The sequence below is a fragment of the Plecotus auritus genome (assembly GCF_963455305.1).
Source record: "Plecotus auritus genome assembly, chromosome: 9".
Classification (NCBI taxonomy): Eukaryota; Metazoa; Chordata; class Mammalia; order Chiroptera; family Vespertilionidae; genus Plecotus; species Plecotus auritus.
In genome coordinates, this window is record NC_137783.1 from 11,667,248 (window position 1) to 11,686,996 (window position 19,749).

General features: G+C 43.2%; 1 protein-coding gene across 6 annotated transcripts in view; it reads right to left on the bottom strand.

The window, feature by feature from the left end:
* ACSL5 (acyl-CoA synthetase long chain family member 5) overlaps nt 1-19,749 on the bottom strand; it is a 42,586-nt gene continuing 22,837 nt past the window's right edge. For 3 of the 6 annotated variants that reach the window (XM_080688116.1, XM_080688118.1, XM_080688117.1), the window contains exons 4-22: nt 17,503-17,567; nt 17,284-17,385; nt 15,888-15,987; nt 14,768-14,946; nt 13,671-13,703; nt 13,534-13,585; nt 12,717-12,790; nt 12,055-12,132; nt 10,530-10,664; nt 7,661-7,795; nt 7,099-7,194; nt 5,978-6,050; nt 5,411-5,499; nt 4,994-5,110; nt 3,051-3,194; nt 2,343-2,444; nt 1,519-1,590; nt 933-1,079; nt 4-268 (exon numbers count right to left, since the gene is read on the bottom strand). In XM_080688116.1, coding sequence (XP_080544242.1) covers nt 939-1,079; nt 1,519-1,590; nt 2,343-2,444; nt 3,051-3,194; nt 4,994-5,110; nt 5,411-5,499; nt 5,978-6,050; nt 7,099-7,194; nt 7,661-7,795; nt 10,530-10,664; nt 12,055-12,132; nt 12,717-12,790; nt 13,534-13,585; nt 13,671-13,703; nt 14,768-14,946; nt 15,888-15,987; nt 17,284-17,385; nt 17,503-17,567 — 1,787 coding nt within the window. In that variant the 3' untranslated portion in view covers nt 4-268; nt 933-938. Of the gene's footprint in view, nt 269-932; nt 1,080-1,518; nt 1,591-2,342; nt 2,445-3,050; nt 3,195-4,993; nt 5,111-5,410; nt 5,500-5,977; nt 6,051-7,098; nt 7,195-7,660; nt 7,796-10,529; nt 10,665-12,054; nt 12,133-12,716; nt 12,791-13,533; nt 13,586-13,670; nt 13,704-14,767; nt 14,947-15,887; nt 15,988-17,283; nt 17,386-17,502; nt 17,568-19,749 lie in introns of all 6 variants that reach the window. The other 3 variants (XM_080688120.1, XM_080688119.1, XM_080688115.1) reach the window with 2 other exon arrangements.

Sequence of the window (19,749 nt, forward strand, 5' to 3'; positions counted from 1 at the left end):
AAGTCGTGTAAGTATCCACAATAGTTTATTATTTTAAAGACTTTACAAGTGGAAGCAACACATGTTGTCTGGGGGTGAACCAGAGCAGGAGCTGGAGTTCCCGGGGGAAGAGGCCAGTGGGTCTCCTCTCAGAGGAGAAGCCTGCTGCGCAGGCCGGTCTGTGTTCCCAGTTCAGGAGGTTTTTACTCGGTGCTCTACTTCGTCCACTGGAAAGTGCACTTGACATTGTTCCAGCTCCTTCCCCTACAGCTTCCAGCTCAGCAGCAAACTGTAAGGGACAGATTTCGTCACCAGTGGTGTCCCTGTAGATAACACCTGAACATTCTTAGGGCATAGGCCCAACTTTTCATTCTCCCAAGTCAGACAACTAGAGAGGCTCGGAAATATTCAGTACAAACAAACACATAAGTACATGGAAGAAATCTGTCTTTCAAGATTCAGAGCTGTGGTAGGTCAAGACTTGATTGAAAATTCTAAAGGTTTTGTGGAGTAGTTAGAAAATGAATTATGAAACAGCTTTGCAGAACTTAAGCGTCTCCGGAGCATGGGAAAGCCTGTGTGGGGACTGTTGACAGTTCAGTTTTACTGAAAGAAAGTTCTACTGAAAGAAGTCACAGAAGGTCATGTGCACAGGCTAGAGATCATGAGGAAGGGACAAAGACTATGAAAGGACTTTGAAGAAAGGCATGTTCATAAAAGTAGCTTGAAAACCTGAGTGTCCACAACATTTATAATGGGAAAGACAAGATTTATTTAGTCCAGAGCTAAGATGCATTATAAGTCTCTGCTGTTTTTTAAAGCCCCAAAACTATAGTTATAATTTAGTAGGTAAAACAACAGACAGAAGAAAAGACAAAATGAATGTAAGGCTAGTTTTTAATCCATGTTCCCACAAGGCAGGCTTCCTCAGAGCCCCTTCCAGCCATCAGTACCTTAACCTATTCCTGCATGTTCTCATACAGGCTGTTGATTTCGGTCTGAAAGTACTTGGAAAGCTCTCCACGCTTTGCTTTCAATGTTGGCGTCAAGAGCCCGTTTTCAATGGAAAAGGGCTCTGAGTGGAGATGGATGCTTTTGACCTGGAAGAGAAGAACATGCACACACATGCACATTTATTAGTGATTTGGATTTTTCTGCAGAGCCCTCTCAGTGCTATGTGAAGAACCTTACAGAATTTTTCACCTTATATAAAAAAAAAATGGGGTTGAGGAAGTGGTAAAGAGAAAGAACAGTAACACCCATTCTCACACACTAATAATTTGGGAAAGATGAGTAGGGAGAAGGGGGGATGAATAATGAATAGCAAAAAAAGTGACTGTACAAATAATTACAAAAGGTCACTGCCATTTATTGTTGATGGGTCCATGGCACGAACTCTAAAAGCCAGTTCCTGGGAAATTGTACATTTGAAATCTACAACCACTTCCTTGGACACTGTACATTTAAACCCCATTATCAATGCAACTTTAAAACTTCCTGAATGACTTGAGAGACCAGGAGAACATCCGTAGTATATACCTGTTCAAAGGACTTGAGGCCACCTTCTTTCCCAATTTTCTGCAAGTCTTCTAAAATGGCTTCCTTTACAAACTGAGAATGTGAAACATGGCTTAAAGCATGGCTGTTTGAAAAAGCCTACACGAAAGGTTAAGCATGAAACGGCTCAAAATTCCTACAAGAGCTTGTTGGGATATAAGCACGATATGGGAGTACGTACGAGCACAATTCATGCTTAATATTACTCAAAAGGGAAATGTGAATTGTAAAGGGTTTTCTCTGAATGGCATTTTTAAATTTTCTATTTTCCAATTCCCTCCTGCATAAAGAACATCTATAACTAATAAAAGGGTAGTATACTAATTAGACTGGGTAGACTGGACATCTTCCGGACAAAGCCATGGTGGTGAGGGCCGAGGCAGAGGCAGTTAGGGGCGATCAGGCTGGCAGGAGAGGGTGGTTAGGGGTGATCAGGCTGGCAGGCAGGCAATGGGTTAGGGGTGATCAGGCAGGCAGGCAGGTGAGCGGTTGGAAGCCAGTGGTTCCAGATTGGAGAGGGTGCAGGCCGGGCTGAGGGACCCTCCTCCCCCATGCACAAATTTTGTGCACTGGGCCTCTAGTATTACTATAAAAAGAATAGTATTTGTTATTTTTAAACTCCCCATCCTATCCTCCAATCTAATAAAATCAGCGTTTAGGATTCAGCCACCTGCCACAGATTCAGGAAGAGCCTATTCTTTCAGACAGAAGGCTCTGGGAACTCATGGGTGCCCAAGCTGGTGGGCCTCCCCTCTCCCACGATGGGCCCCATGGGGGTGCATAAAGTTTTGCTACATGAGACTTACTTGGTTTTGGCACAGTTCTTCAAAGGAGCCCTTAACCCCAAGTTTGGCTGCAAATGTGGGGAGCACTTCTGAGTCAGGAACCACCACTGCTACTAAGGATGACTATGGAGAGAAAACAAGGCCAGTGAGAATTATACGGAGGTTTCCCAGTGGCTAACGAAGGCAGGATCATATCTTTGAAATAGACATTTCCCAAGATCTGTGATGCAGAACCAGTGTCCTACTCTTTACTCACCAGATAGCTCAAACTCTACTGGAACTCGAATCCCATTTTCCCCTTACAAAAATGTTCCTCTCAAATTTGATTGATCCAAAAGAAGTGGTGTTTCAACATTATGCTTAAAGCATCTCTGGCCTGTCCACATCAATCCTCCCCCACTCTCCAAAAGCTAAGTTTAAGCCTTGTGTATATGACACAGTTTGTGCCAAGGGACTTCTATTCCACTTGGGTCTCCTTTTACTGAATGGCTACCCTTTAAGTATATCTGTTTATCAATCCTACTGACTTGTTTACAGAATTCATCCTAGTTTCAAAAAAATTATTTGCATCTATATTGCCTTATTTTGAGATTTGGAATGTGGCTTGATTTCTTTAGTTCTACAAGCTTCTATCTTCTCATCCTAAACCCACCGAAACAGAATCCCTATAGCCACTGGGATCAGCATGGTCTGTGCCTAGAAAGGGCTATCGTTAAAACAACGGGTTACCCGTAAGCTCTCCCCATGCACAAAAATTTGCTGCACTGGTCCACTCCTGCTATACACATTTTCTATCTTCTCGGGGGCGATGTATTCTCCTTGGGCCAGCTTGAAAATGTTCTTTTTACGGTCAGTGATCTTCAGAGTTCCATTCTATACGAGACAGACAGAAGACAGTGTCAGTGTTTCTGAGCCCCCTGTGGGTGGTGTCCGTGGAGAAGCTGGTGAAGTCCTTCTTTAAACTTGGCTCCGTAGACTTTTGAGCCATCTTTCACTTCTCATTCTTGGCTTTGAGGAAAGGGTAGGGAAGCAGCTTCCAGTAAAAACTTGTCTGTACTGTGTGTCTCTTTGGAAGGTCAACGTGAACACTGAGAAAAAGCCCCCAGGACCTGCTGGGGTTGTGTAAATGGTTGTCTCATCTGCCAAAGAAATTTTGTAGCCATAAATGTCCAATAATTTAATGCCCAATTACTCCATTTCCAGCACTCCCAGATATAGGGAAGGAAGGATCTTCTATTAAAAATTTGGTGCCCTAGCCAGTTTGGCTCAGTGGATAGAGCGTTGGCCTACGAACTGAAGGGTCCCAGGTTCGATTCCAGCCAAGGGCACATGCCTGGGTTGCAGATTCGATCCCCTATAGGGGGTGTGCAGGAGGCAGCCAATCAATGATTCTCTCCTATCATTGATGTTTCTATCTCTCTCTCCCTCTCCCTTCTCTGAAATCAATAAAAATACATTACCAAAAAAAAAGAATTTGGAATAAGTTAGATCTCCCCCTCCTTGACTCCTTTTTCTGTATCCCTCCTGTTAGATCTGGGAGCAGGCTAAACAGCTCTACTGTGCTAATGCTAATCAACAAGTCAATAATTGTTAATACAGAAGTAGGGCCTCTCTCCCCAGCCACCAGGGGTCATTTGACGTCTCTGAGCTCATTGGTCTGAGGAGCTTAGGCTCTTAGGGATTTGAATTACAGAATTGGGACAAGTGTTAAATACAGTCCACATGATCACACCTTAAGTAGGGCAGTAGACTGAACCAGCCCTGGAACCATCAACAAGGCTGCCTCAAGAAATAAGCCAACAATTCAGCCTAACAGACATTTTCTGAAAGTGATTAATAAGGCTGAGCCCTTTATAACTCCAGTTTGGGGATGCATATATTGCCCACATTTTATGCTTATTAGAGCAGAGAACTCATACAGAAGCAGATAAGTTAGCACGATACTGCTAGACCCAAATCTATGAAATTCATCACCAGAACCAGTGTTCTCCAAGTTTTCACCAAACGTTCTGTGACTATCACTTAAATCTTGAGACTATCGAGCCAGAAAGGAGTTTCATATCTGGTTACATCTCCACTCCCCCAGCACATAGTAGGCACCTTTTCAGAGGGGACCTTGGAAAATCCCCTACAGGGCTCCTAAGTCTCCATCACAATTGTGCAATTATTTCCTCTCTTCTTAGAAAAACAGATGGGGTTGGCAGAGACTACTTACCTTCGTTTGTTAGCAAGCTTAAAAATACAGAGCCATATATTCCACAGAGAGAGGCAGTGAAGGTCACCGAGAGGCAAGCCCTAACCTCTGCACATGCCTAGTTTAGAAATCTTGCCTCCTTGTTTTGATGTCTCTACATATTAGATAGAAGGAAATGAATGTAACCCTTTGAAACTTGTAAAAGGCAAATGGTGTGAGTCCAGGGAGTTATCAAATCACAACTTCTTTCTCAATAAAAGTAAACAAATAACAAAAAGAAAACACAGACTACTACACCCCTTTCCTGGAAAAGTCAACTAATTTTCCTTTGGCTGCAAGCAAATCTATTCCATTGTCATGGGAGTCACGCCAACTTAGCTGATCATGCCACTCACATCTCTGCCCAGCTTGTCGATAAGCAGATGGTTCTCCCCCGTTCTGCAGCCTATGTTCCCCAAAGTTTTGAAGAATCACCCACCGGGAGCCAGCGACCAATATCTCCTGTGTGAAGCCAGCCATCTTTGTCCAGGGCTTCCGCCGTCTTCTCGGGGTCCTTCAGGTATCCTTTGAACACATTGATGCCCTTGATGCAGATCTGCAGGTAAGAAGGTACAAAGTGATGACAATGGCAGAGGCTACTCCTCCAGGCCTGGGTACTTGACCAAACACCTGTTCCCACCCTTACATCATCTGATGGTTTCAACTACTGTGTGAAGAGCACTTGATTGTAATCCCCAGTGTGGGGGATAGGAAAGTGAGGTTCAGAAACATCAAATGCCTTGCTCAAGATCTCAAAGGAATCTAACCCACTCCTGCTCACAATGGTGTGCTCTCCTTGATACAAACATCCCCACCACGAATGCCTTGCCATGACTACTGGGAGCAACCCACCCACCTCTCCTTCACCGTTCACTGAGAAGTAGTTCATGTCTGGCACATCTTCCAGCTTCACATGATTGCAAGCCAGGGGAACTCCGACATGGCCTAGAACACACCACACTGAGTCAGCTGGGAAACTGTAAAACGGTGATCATTCCAGGAATATCTCAGAGATACTTATGGATCGACTCTAAAAGTAAAAGACTGAAAAATCATCTGCCAAGATAGGAAGGCCTGGACTGAAACCCGAGTTGGCTTTTGCCACATTCATCTAAACCAGGGGTGGGCAAACTTTTTGACTCGAGGGCCACAATGGGTTCTTAAACTGGACCGGAGGGCCGGAACAAAAGCATGGATGGAGTGTTTGTGTGAACTAATATAAATTCAAAGTAAAGGAGTGGAGGGGAGAGCAAGAGAACCATCCACTCTTTCGGCTCCGCGGGCCGGATAGAACAGCTGAATGGGCCAGATCCGGCCTCCGGGCCGTAGTTTGCCCACGGCTGAACTAAACCCATAAGTCCAAGCTCAGTTAGAACCCTTCTCCCAACCATTGCCCCTCCCGCCCAGCAGACGGAGAACCTACCTGGTTTCCAGTCCCCGGGTAATGTAAATGTACAGCCAGCAGTGCATTCTGTTTGACCATAAGCTTCAAACACCTGGGAAAACCAGAGAAGGGCTTTGAGACCGACTCAAGATAAAGCAGGAACTGGCCATGCTTTAAAAGAGAAGAAAAGCGAGGCCTCTGAGGATTGGAGGTCACTTCATGTCATAACACCTTGAGTTCATGCCTGAGCTGCTAAGTCATCACAACTTAGGGCTTCACTCAAAAAACAAAAGGTCCAGAAATAGACCAACATATGGAAACTTGTACTGTACTTTGGGAAATGTGGCATTTCAAGTCGATGAGAAAATGAGAGTTTTTCAATAGAAGAAAGGACTAGAAAAAATATTTCTAAAACAACAAAAATGAATACTATTACTATCTGAAAGACTCTTAGAAAGCAATGTGAAAGAGAACCAAATTATCCTGTGCCTATTTTTCTGTAAGGAAGTGATAGAATGATATATGGAAGAAATACGGGTGCCAATAAGTGATAGAAAAGGATGTTCAGTGTTACTAAGGCTTTTCATGTATCTGATGGGCTAGGATTTAAATGATTGGCAAAGGCTTTCACTGTCAAAAATGTGGGAAAATAAGACCTCATGTATTATTTGCAAAAAGGAATAAAAACACACACACAAAAACAAGACCTTACTAAAGGGAAGTTTGATAATCCCTACTTGCCAGGATTAGTCCCCAAATTGATAATTGCATTCAATACTGACTAATATACAGGTATCCTTATCACTTCATTGATTATAACAGCAAAAAGAAAAGGTAAGTAACTCTTGTCCATCAATAGGAGACTAGTTAATTAGGTATATTCACCAAACTATTCCAAAACCATTAAATAATGTAGATCTTTTTTTTGACAAGGAACAATATCAATAGGGCACTGTTTAACAAGTATGTTAGAACCCTGATGCCCTTTATGTAGGTTTCCATATGCATAAGAGGTGACTAGACGGATATCTTCTCCTGATTTTGAGATTTTTTTGGGTGACTGTCTCTTTGGTACTTTTCAGTTGTGTTTTCAATTGTATTTAAACAGCCTTATTTGTTGCAAACGTGAAATAAACTATCTTCAAAGGTGCTTGGCTTACCGGACATCCCATTGCCGCTCGGAGGAACTCCAAGACGGAAGAGGAGATGGGGGCAGCGCCAGTGACCATGATGCGCACCTTCCCGCCCAGGCTGTCCTGTTCAGTAGAAACAAAAACACCCGCTGGAGCCTCTTCCCCTGGCTTCATTTTCCTCCATTGCAAGATGGGTTGAACAACCCACCCACCCACTATTGTTAGGAGAATTAAACTTGGTAATTTACAAAGCACTTAGAATAGGGAGGGCCTGGCACTGTGGGAAGGCACTTAAAGTGTTAACTATTATTGTCACCACTATCCACTACAGCTAGGACCAGATCTGCATTTTTAAGATTTCCTCCTATAATTGGTATTTTTGGTCCCTTCAAATGACTTACAATCTCAACACACCACCTTAAAAATATATATGAGAAAGTGCTAGAACCTAAATATAAATCAGTTTCTGAATGTGGACCAATTCCCTTTAGTGACAAACAAGGTTGTCCAGGAGAGATTTCACATGGTGAGTGAATACAGAAACTAAGCAAGGATCTCCAGTTAAAGAGATGCTTGTCCATCAACCTACCTGGACCTTTGCAAAGACGAGCTTGTCCCACAAACTGTCGCGTCTGATGATACCCCTTTTCACCTCACCGAATTTACTGGAAATAGCCATTTTCAACATGAACTTCTTCAAGGGCGTCTTGGCTGAATTTTGAACCTGCAGGGCGATAACTCCTTTTAGTTGGAAACCTAGGAGAGACACTCACCAAAGCTCATCAGTGAGCAAGAGATGTTGCCATCTAGCTTCATAAGGAAGCAGCTCTCATAATAATAAAGAGCCCAAAGAATTATGTCCACATATAATTCAGAGCTCCAGTTCCTCCAGATACCTTGGCAAACAACTTTGGCAACTGACACAATTATGTCTTCAAAAGATGGTCAGCACCAATCTACAAAGTCACTTGGGACTACAAGGTAATAACCAGCTCGATGGGCATCACCCTGAGGGTTTTTGCTTTCGTAGGTCAAATAAGGTCCCAGGAATCTGATTGTTTAAACAAGCACCACCTTTCACCCCCCGCCCCCCGTCCCATACACTAAACTTGGAGAAATACCACTTTCTCTATAACTGAAGCTTCCTTAGCCACAGCACACAAAGCCTAACAGACTTTTCTACTTAGATATTTCTTACCTGTGGACTTACTGCTGACACTGTTTTCCAGGCTCACATGCTTTTCCTAGTCTCCCTGACTCTGGCTTCATCATGACTCTATAATCCATCAACCACACTCCTGCCCAAGGAGAGCTTCTCCAGTTCAACCCAAAGAAAGTGCCCATATTTACAATACTACATCCTGGACTCCGTGTTCTGGTTTTCGAGACAATATCCTACTGGAAGTCAGGTTCAAGGAAATCAAAGTTCTTTTCCAGTTCAAAATTCAAAGATGACTCTCATCCACTTTCTGTATTTACACTCCCATTTCTGGGCCTCCAGCCAAGCAGAGCTGCTTATCCCCACCCCTAATACTAACTGTGCTCTAGGCTCTGGATATCTACTCATGCCTGTACAATTATTTTGCCAATATTTCACCAGCTTTCTCCAAGACCTACACTCAAATGCTGCCTGCATCATGTTATTCCTGACAACTCTCTCAGCCTTAAAAAAAATATTTTCCAAACTTTTACAAGATTCCCCCTAACAAATCATGGACAACGAGCTGGAATTTAGACTCACACTAATAAGGTCTTGCATTTTTTTTTAATGGAAATGTATATACCTTTATTTATTTATTTTTATTGTTTAAATTATTACATATAGTATTACATATGTCTTCTTTTTCTCCCATTGACCTACCCCTGGCCACTCCCATTCCCTGGCACATGCCCTTACCCCCCCCACTAGTAAAGTCTTGCATTTTAAAAATAATTCCCGGAAGAGAACTGCGTGTTAATACCATATTATAAAATAACTCTCAAAAATTATTTTAAAAAAAGCCCAACCAACAAATGAACAAAAATTGTAACAACCAAATCTAACAATCCCATAGCATGATGAGGAGCTGTTAGAATTATTAGCAAGTCTGATAGAAATGAGGGCTCTCAGTGTCTAGGGATCATCTGTGTACTAGCAGGCTGCCTGTCCTATAACCGGAGCCCCACGATAACACCTGGTGAGATTCACAAGCATGAAGGGGAGTGCTAGGATCTGAGGGGTGGGGCCAAACCTGTGGAGAATGGCCTTGTGTTATTGCCTTAAGGCTCTCATGTCTATGGAAGTATGAGGTCAAGAGCCTGGGTGCTGTTATATTGCCTGGGTTCAAATTCCAGCTCTAAGAGCTCTTTGGAGAAAGCAACCCAAGACTTGAGTAGGAATCATTCAAGATGAGCTTGAGCTATCTTACGCCAGGAATCAACGAAGCTATTAAAAATCACTCGGGTCCTGTCAAAGGACATATGAGCAACGTGATGGGGCTCCCAACTTCCAAAATGGGACTCCTGAATTCCAAAATAGGAAAATTTGAACACTGAGAAGAATGAGTGAAATAGATTAAACATACAAATATGCAAATCACCAGTTTTTAATATTACAAAGAAAATAATCTCATTGGCCAGATTTAAAGATCACTGGGGCACCAATTCAGCATTCTGAAGATGGGTAAATAAAAGAATTAAATATTTGTTGTGCCCTTATGGGAGCATCGTAGCTAATGAGAAAAAGAAATGATTGAATTAGAAAAATCACCATTTTGCAATCCCTAATGAAAAATAGAGCATTGATAAATGACAGCTAAAATAATTATGTGACAGCCCTAGCCGGTTTGGCCGAGTGGATAGAGTGTTGGCCTGTGTACCCAAGGGTCCCAGGTTCAATTCCGGTCAAGGGCACATGACCAGGTTTCGGGCTCAATTCCCAGAAGTGGGTGTGCAGGAGTCAGCCGATCTATGATTCTTTCTCATCACTGATGTTTCTATCTCTCTTTCCCTCTCCCTTCCTCTCTGAAATCAATAAAAATATATTTTAAAAAATAAAAATAAAATAAAACAATTATGTGACAATTTGATTCTGGCCCACCCCATAATTAGCAGTGACTCTGAGCAAGTTATTAAACCCTTGAGGCTCAGTCTCTTCACCTATAAGTTAGGGATATTATTGGTAAGCAGAGACCTCATGTGCTTTTGTGAGGATAAAATGCAGGTAGGTAGGTGCTATGAAATCAGAGTCTCTTTCTCCAGATCGGTCTAAGTGGTCTCACCCAGAGGAAAGGTTTTTTTTTTTTCTTTTCACAATTGCATTTATAAATGTGGCTGTAAGTAGATGTTTATAGGGAATGGGAGTCGATGGTGCAAGTGGACGAATTCTTAACAACGTAGAGTCCCTAAGAGCCTCAGTCAGGCCTGAGCCAGACAGTTCGTTCACCCCATGGTCAGCCCAGCAGAAGCAAGGCCAGTACCTTATCATACATCCTGTTGAGGAGCCGAGGCACCACAGGAAACAATGTGGGCTTTAGCGTCTTCATGTCATCTGGCAGCAATCGAATGTCTCCCTGGAAGAACCCAACTCTGGCTCCACAGGAGTACACAACCATCTGAAACCAAAATCGAAGAAAAGGACTCAGAGCCAAAGGACCCCTACAGGTGGGCCCATCTTCAAGAGGCTGTCCCAAGAGACTTGGTCACTTGTGATGCCTCTTAGTCTATGGCAGTGGTCGGCAAACTCATTAGTCAACAGAGCCAAATACCAACAGTACAACGATTGAAATTTCTTTTGAGAGCCAAAGTTTTTAAACTTAAACTTCTTCTAACACCACTTCTTCAAAATAGACTCGCCCAGGCCTATTTTGTGGAAGAGCCACACTCAAGGGGCCAAGGAGCCGCATGTGGCTCGTGAGCCGCAGTTTGCCGACCACTGGTCTATGGCACTAAGAAAACACACTGCCAATTAGAACATAATTGTGAGACTGTCCTATAATTGTGAGACTGTCCCGATTTCAGAAATGTTGAAATGTGAAAAAAAAAAAGATGCTTATTAGCCCTTGCTGGTTTGGCTCAGCGAAAAGAACATCAGCCTGGGGACTGAAGGGTCCTGGGTTTGATGGCGGTCAAGGGCACGTACCTAGGTCGCAGGCTTGATCCCCAGCCCTGGTTGGGGCATGTGTGAAGGCAACCAATTGATGGATGTGTCTCTCTCACATCAATGTTTCTCTCTCTCTCTCCCCCTTCCACTCTCTCTAAAAACCAATGGAAAAATATCTTCAGGTGAGGATTAAAAAAAAAAGATGCTTATTAGAATCAATATTTTATGAATCAGATATCAGCACTTTAGTCCAAGGAACTGGATCTCTCATTCATCATTTCATGCATCAACAGTATTTAAGAAATCTTTAATAGGGCTCACAGCCAAAGGATCACTTCACAGGGGATCAGAGAGAGGATTTCCCATTCCTACCACCACCTGTGCTTTTGAAAGACTAGCATTGCTTACAGTCCTCAAATCGGCTTCAGCCTGAACAGCCCAGAGTCCACTCACAGAGGGGCAGCCCTCCTCCAGGGCACACCACCTTGAACGACCCTGTCTTAGACACTCTGGACATCTCACCTGGATCCAATGCTTCTTCCCTGCCCCGCTGTGAGGAACTTCCTTTTCTCTAATCCTTGATCTTTTAAAAACTTGGAACCAAAATAAAATTAAAAAGAAGAAAAACATCTCTTATCCCAGGTCAGAATGAAGGATCGACAGTAAGCTCCTGGTTCTGACCTCACTTGACTCACAGGCACCGTGTAAAGGCGGAAGTAAGCTGAGCCCCAGTGGACACACACAGACTTAGCGGAGGAAGGCGCCACAGTGAGGTCGGGGAATGCTGGAATTTAGACTTAGCTGGCCCACCCTGTCTGTGCCCTTTACCTTTGGAATAAAGGTGGGACTAAGCAAGTCAGGACTCCCTTCCCACATACCTGCTAGGGCCGTGGGGTACTCACCTGTACAACCCTCTCAAACATATGAGCCAAGGGGAGGTAGGATATGCTCACATCCTCGGGGGTGGGTGCAAAGGTTTCCTACAGATGGGGAAGAGAGAGGAGACAAAATCAGATTAATGCCAACCTTCCTTTCCAAAGAGATTTAAGAACTACCCTGTTAACTGTAGTTAATAATACTCTTTTGTATATTCGAAAGTTGCTGAGAGAGTTGATCTTAGAAATTCTCGTCACAAGAAAAAAGAATTTGTAACTATGTGTGGTGATGGATGTTAACTAGACTTACTATGAGGATCATTTTGCAATACATGTAAATATTGAATCATTAGGTTGTACACCTGAAACTATTATAATGTTAGGCGTCAGTTACATCTCATTTAAAATTTTAAAAAAATTTTTTTAAACTACTTCCTTCCATGAGTGCCCCATACTGGTAGAGGAGCCCTGGACTGCACTAGGGTAGAGGTCTGCAGGGATCCTCAAAGACCACCCACTGCTTGAAAATGCACAGCCCTCCACACAAAGATGCACATGTGTTTGTCCACACTCGGGCCCTTAATCTGTGTTTGTTTGTTTTTTCTTCTCTGCCTCCTCTAGCTTCAAGATTAAAATCTTATGACAGAGTCACATTCTAATGAGGACCTCTTTTTCAAGCGACCACTAACCTCCACACATTTGAGGAAAGCTGAAGCATTTGAAACAACATTTTGATGGGTTAGCATGGCTCCTTTGGGGTCACCTGTAGGAAACAAGAGGTGGAGAGAAAGATCCTTTATGTAGCGAATAGGTAACCTTTGGCCTTGAAATAAGAAGTGACATTCAATTGGTTCTGTTCCAAAGAGGCAAAAGCTTCTCCTGTCACCGAGTCTTTGTACAAGAGGTATACGACTCTGTTTGTGAATGGTTAATGCTCCCAGAGAGTCTACTGCTGACAGCATTCTGCCCTCACACAGGGCACAGCCATAGCTCAGATAGCAACACAGTTGAAAAGAAAAATCCAAGTAACCTCTCCCTCCCTTGTGCTGTTTTTATGTTGAAGACTTCAGACCTAACAATGTTACCTAGCTATCACCTTATAAACTGGGCAGATGGTTTGGATACAACGGTAGGTCATCATGGGCCACATGAAAAGCTGTTAAGAGTTCTAATAGGTAGGTAGCTGCCAGGAGGAGGTGGGGTGCACAGTGATCTGTGTAGAACTATCACTGGGTTATCTTGATTGAATGGCCATTCTAGTGGTGTCAAATTGAGAGTGTGGTGGGTTGGGGAAGAAGGTTGACTTGATGATGCCATCTTTAAGACCCCTGAAATTCATAGCATTCTCCCAGTATGTTCAATGAAGCTTATCTACTTATGCTTACAGTTTTCTATTTGGGTTTCTGTACTCAAAAGCCTTAGGTGGTGAGCCCCTAGCAGTGGTCAGTGACTCCAGCCGTGTTTTTGGCTGACCCGAGGCTTTGGCACAGTTTCATGGGCACTGACCTGTGGTCCCACTGGTAAAGCAGATGATGCCCAGGTCTTCTGGTTCAGGAGGCTGGAGGGGAAGCACAAGGGCTTAGTCTACCATGAGCTTTGGGAGTTGAATATGCAAAATTCAAATTCAGGAAAAAGAAACTTACCACTGGTTTTCTGAAATTCTCTTTGCCTATATTCTACAAGAAAGAAAGACATAAGTTGAGTTGGATAGACTCGTGACAAATACAGCCCTCTCCCTTTTCCATGAGAACACATCTATGGGAATATAACCAAAATTTCATCTTGGGGCAGGCTCAGAAGTCCTATGGAAAAGCATAAGGTCTAGATTAAAAACCTTAAGAGGGAAGACCCCAATGTCTAAACTTCCCACCATACTCATAGGTTTAATCATCTAGGACCTTTGCTAAATCCTTTTGAATAATATGTTTAGTTGACATTTCCAGGCTTACTACATACTAGTCACTTTCCTGAGCATTTATATAATTACTAGAGGCCTGGTGCACGAAATTCGTGCACTCAGAGCAGCAGGGGGGGGGGGTCCCCTCAGCCCAGCCTGCACCCTCTCACAGTATGGGAGCCCTTGGGGGATGTCCGACTGATGGCAGTTGGACATCCTTAGCGCTGCCTCAGAGGCAGGAGCGGCTCCCACCACTGCTGCTGCACTTGCCAGCTGTGAGCCCGGCTCATGGCTTCTGGCTGAGCAGTGCTCCCCCTGTGGGAGAGCACTGACCACCAAGGGGAAGATCCTGCATTGAGCGTCTGCCCCCTGGTGGTCAGTACGCATTATAGTGACCAGTCATTTCGCCATTTGATCAATTTGCATATTAGCCTTTTACTATATAGGATTAACTCAGTTAACTCTTTAAGACCTCTGTGAGATAGAGACTACTTTATCCTCATTTTACAGAAGGGGAAAGGGAGATACAGAATAACTTGCCCCAGGTCACCTAGTTCCAGGACCATATCCTTAACTACCACCAACCACTGCACTTATAAATCCTCTACTTAGAACTCTGTGCAGGCTGGCCACAGACCTTTCTCCTCCCCTGGCATGGTTTCTGAGTTGTCCTGAGGAAACTGTTCTCGAAGCTTCACAGCATGAGTCTAAGTTACTCCTGCCCTGCCACCCTGGGGAACGACAGCCTGCGCACTTGTGGCGATGTCTGGCCAAGCAGATGACACCAGGTGCCCATGGCGTCAGACCAGCCTTGGAGTTGTGAATTGTGTTTCAGACCATTACCTCAGCATCCCAGAAGGATAAGAGCTCAACTCCGATCTTCTCCCCTCTTTGTTTCAGGTCATCCTCGAAGGGATTCATGAGGATGATCAGTTTTAGGCCTGGAGTGAGGCCCTTCTCCACATTTTCTATCAGGACTGATGCCTTTTGGGGTGTATCACAGATCACCATGGCAATATCAGCTGAAAGCAGAAACAGAGCCAGAGGTCATCTTCCTGCTCTGCTATGTACCTGATGCCTTGTGAGAGGAAGGGGTTTTTGAAAATTTCAAAGCCAGTGGGTCCCCTAAAGGATATTAATTATGTCTGCAAATCTGATGGTAACGCGTAAAACCTAGAACATTCCATTGGTAACAAAGGAGCTTAACTGAAGTAGAAGCAGAGTTCCCATGTGTGCTGCCAACTGAGTTTAGTCTCCAGAGAAGCCACAAAATTCCTTCTGCTTAAGAACACAGATGACTCTTGAATCGCTTAGGTGTGGTCCTGTCAATGTGTTTTATTTGGGGGAGGGAGAATTGGGGTAGAAGGGAAAGGAAGGGGCAGATGGCATTGTAGCAGACAAGTATGTTATGATTTTAAAGGTTAGCCTTTGCTTTGATACTTGTTTACACAAATAGCAAACTACTGATTGTGTCTAAATTTCAAGTGGATCACCTCGTGTAATCTACTATTTCTGTGACAGAAAGTAACATCTTGTCCATTGAACTTGTTCTTGTTTAAGAATGGTAATTTTTTCTACAGACATTGGTTATAAACATTGGTTCATGCCAGTTAACTGTACTGACTTACACTGACAAGAATAGGAACTTAGACCGGAAGTGTCACAGTGATTAGTCATCCACCCTGGCCTTGTCTCCAGTGAGGCTGAAGTAAATAGCCCAGTCTTCTAAACTACATTGTCATACTATGTCACCTTAAAGCATTCCATTGGCTCCTCTATCTGTGCACATCCCTGCCTCATGGCTTTTTGTAACTTCCCTATAAATTCTATGTAGGTACTATAAGACACAAAGACATGAGCATTTTCCTGGTCACAGCATTCCAAGTCTGCTAACAAAAGCAGATCTTGAGGAATTACTCAGCTTTAAGAAAGAATCAGTAGTAATGGAATAGCCAAGTCTTACCCTTGTTGATAATGTATATGACGGCTTCTGCTCCCAAGGTATCATACAGGGGCACGGCTACCATGGAGTACGTGTAACAGGCTAACTCAGAGATGATCCACTGCATGGAGAGAAGGTCAAGTAAGGACAAGAGAGCACTTTGAAGAGGGAAAGTATCAACTTGGTCATTTAGCCAACAAATGATTTTGTGCTTACTTTGCGTTTTTAAAAAATCACTGTGGGGCCTTAGGGACTACCACGGCTAATGCCTCGAAGTACAGTTAAATAAAGGAGATAAGAGGCACAGAGCTAACTATAATACAAAGGAGGACCAGGGTACAAAGGTAGAGTGTGATGAGTTCTGTCCATAGGAGCTATGGAAAGCATGAGGGAGCTTTAAGGAGGCAGAGGTCACTTCCAGGGGTGGGGTAAAGGCTATCTGGGGTTGCTTTGGGGAGAGTGATGAAAACTGGGCAGGGATTTGAAGGACTGGTACGTTTTGGTTGTGGAGGGGGAAGCAGAGAATGCATTCAGGGAGTGAACAGAGGTGGGATAGCATGATGTCAATGTATACACACCAGGAAGCATGAAGAGAGACAGAAAATGAGTCTAGATGCCATGGGCTGAATTGCAGACCTAACCCCCAATGCCACTCATATTGTACCAAGTAAACCAAGGAGGTGATCAAGGTTAAATGAGTTCTAATTCAACATAGCTAGTGTCCTTCTAAGAGGAAGAGACATCAGGGATGACAGCAAAGGTCATGTGAGGACACAATGAGAAGGCAGCCAACTGCAAGCCAAAAAGAGAGGCCCCAGGAGAAACCAAACTGGCTGACACCTTCATCTTGGACTTCCCGCCTCCAGAAGTGTGAGAAAACATAGTTCTGTTGTTTAAACCACCAGTTTCTGGTATTTTGTTATGGCAGCCCTAGCAGGCTAATCTACTAGGTATAGTTCCTCATTGACGCTGGGTGTAACAAATTAATTCCAATCACCGTAATGTCTAAAATCGGCTTTTAATGGGCAGTCTCCATAGCAATGGATGCCTTGGTTTACTTGGTACAACATGCAAGTTCCAATTCTGATATGAATAAGTCCTTTTCTAGAACAGCCTCAAACTCTTATTGGCCAGTACCTTTCAGCTGCCTCATTTTCATCATGCAACAAACAGGCTGCCTTAAAATGACTCTTAATGGGCTGGGAAATAAGAGAAGTCCAGTCACCTAGCTTAGAGCACAACACATTCAACCAGGAATTAAGGAGGCCCAGAGCAGTAATTCTCACAAGCGGAAGAATATTGAAAGAATATGAGATCTTTAAATAGTTTTGGTAAGTCATCAACAAGTGTCAGAGAGCTGGATTAGGGGTGGGTTTAGCCATGACTCATTTTCTTAAGTTAACTTCAACGTGGTTACCTCTGGCCTGTTCTGAGCAAAGATGCCAACAAATTGGTCCTGTGATGGCTTATATCCTTTATACAAGAGACAGGATCCCAGGTACTCTGCTCGATCAGACACCTACAAAAGAGAGAAAAAGAAGGGGGGGGCAGGAAAGCAGTCAAAACCCAAAGGAGACTATTAGCGTGGCATATCACATCAGCATAGGAATCTGTCCCAAACATGGGCCTCACTTACCTGCTTGTAGGACAGCCATTTGTAGGGCTGGTTTGGTTTTCTGTATCCCAAGCAAGGCCCATTGTCTAAAAACATAACATTGAAAGAAGATTAGTTTCATTTGCAAATCCTTTGGACCAGAGAAGGTAAAAGGGAATTAGGAAGAGACAAACCACATATTGTAAATCTAACAGTGGTTCTCAACCTTTCTAATGCCGCGACCCTTTCATACAGTTCCTCATGTTGTGGTGAACCCCAACCATAAAATTATTTTCGTTGCTACTTCGTAACTGTAATTTTGCTACTGTTAATGAATCGTAATGTAAATATCTGTGTTTTCCGATGGTCTTAGGCGACCCACAGGTTGAGAACCGCTAGCAGGGTCGCCTAAGACCATCGGAAAACACAGATATTTACATTACGATTCATTAACAGTAGCAAAATTACAGTTATGAAGTAGCAACGAAAATAATTTTATGTTTGGGGGTCACCACAACATGAGGAACTGTATTGAAGGGCCGTGGCATTAGAAAGGTTGAGAACCACTGAGTTAGAATGTGAACTTCTCTTATGTGCCAAGGAAATTCAAAGTCAGTAAGTAATCAGTTCTCAAAAGTAAATGACATTTGAAACATGTAGGAAATTCTACAGAACAGGGTGGCTCAGTGTTGGAATATGTGACCCCCATGGTAACAGGCATTCAGAGAAAGCCATGAATATGGACTAGCCCACATAATGTGAACCAGTAAAAGTCCACAAGTAAACACAGCCTGAAATGGATAATCTTGAACTGATCTTCCCTATAATAAAAAAAGTATGCTCATAAAAATATAGAAAAAATCAAAATATGAGCTGTTAATAATGTCAAGAAACACCATTATTAACAGTAATATTATTTTCATAGTTCCTTTGCATATTTTATAAAGTTATGATATGTGTGTGTGTGTGTGTGTGTGTGTGTGTCCTGCTTCTTTTCCCTGTTTGATATAAACATTTCCATGTCATTACTTATTCTCTGTAGAGATTTTAGTGGCCTTATTTTGGCCAACTGACGAAGGGTTCCACTGTAGTTTACGTCTCTCATTGTGGCTATTAAGATTGTTTCTAAGTTTGACACCTTAAATAAGCCAATGGAAAATATTTTCAAATTAATTATTTCAAATTCAGCGCATTTTCTTAGAACAGAGTTCCTAAAATGAAATGACTGAGTTGGGAGCTGAGGGAGGTTGGAATGGCTCAGGTTTTTTACACTTATCACCACATTGCTTCGTACACCCCATTGTGACAATTTGCTTTTTTCCCCACCAGCAACATTTCAAGTCATAGACACTAAACAGTACCTTTTTAAACATGTCTTATGGTTTGATAGGTTTAAAAAATTATTACTTTAGTCTACATTTCTTTAACAGCGAGTCAAGTGGGACTCTTCCCTTGTTTGTTGAACTTTGTTTACTGTCATCTGTTCATGTACTTTGCCTGTTTACAGGAGAGTGTCTCCTGAAATGCTGAGGCTCAGTCACAGGAGCCTGGGAAGTTGATACAAGGCTAAGGAACAAGCCTAACTGGCTGAAAAGCCGAAATGAGACCAAGTTATAAATAGAAGAGTACAAGGGAGGGGAATTGGACACAGTGGCTCTAGCCAAATTGCTGTGAGAGATTCAGGTCTTGACAAAAGGAACCATTCAGAGAGAGGGTTACTAGGAATCCAGAGGTAAATACGTAAATTTCCAGACTAAGTGACAGAGGAAAAAGGAAAGAAAGCAGGAAAGAGATAGCTGCTCTGATTAGAAAGATATAAAAATAAGTGAAGAGACTGTCCACAGGAAGCGTTAGTACTGTTTCTTCCTGCTGAAACAGCTGCAGAAAAGCTCAAGAAGTCAAGTCCCAGACTGTAATTTTCCATGAAGCCCGGCAAGTCCTGTGCTGTTAGGTGCTCAGCCCGGAGTGTGTGCCTCAGTGGTCTGCCAGTGAGATTGCATAGACATGAATTACTAGGGATAGCTACCATTTACGGAACGCTTACTCCATGCTAGGCACATTTGCTCACTTGGTCTTTGCAACTATTGTTATTCCCAGGGTCCTGAGAGTCAGAAAGGCCTGGGACAGCTTCTTCAAGCTCACTCAGTAGGTGGCAGAGCTGATGAGTGTGGAAAAAAACCACCCTGCATCGCCTTGTCACTTCCCTGTAGGTGAAAATTCTAGCAGAGGCCCATGGCCGAGGAACAAGTCAAATAATTGGCCCAAAGGGACACCAACTGAGGTCTCATT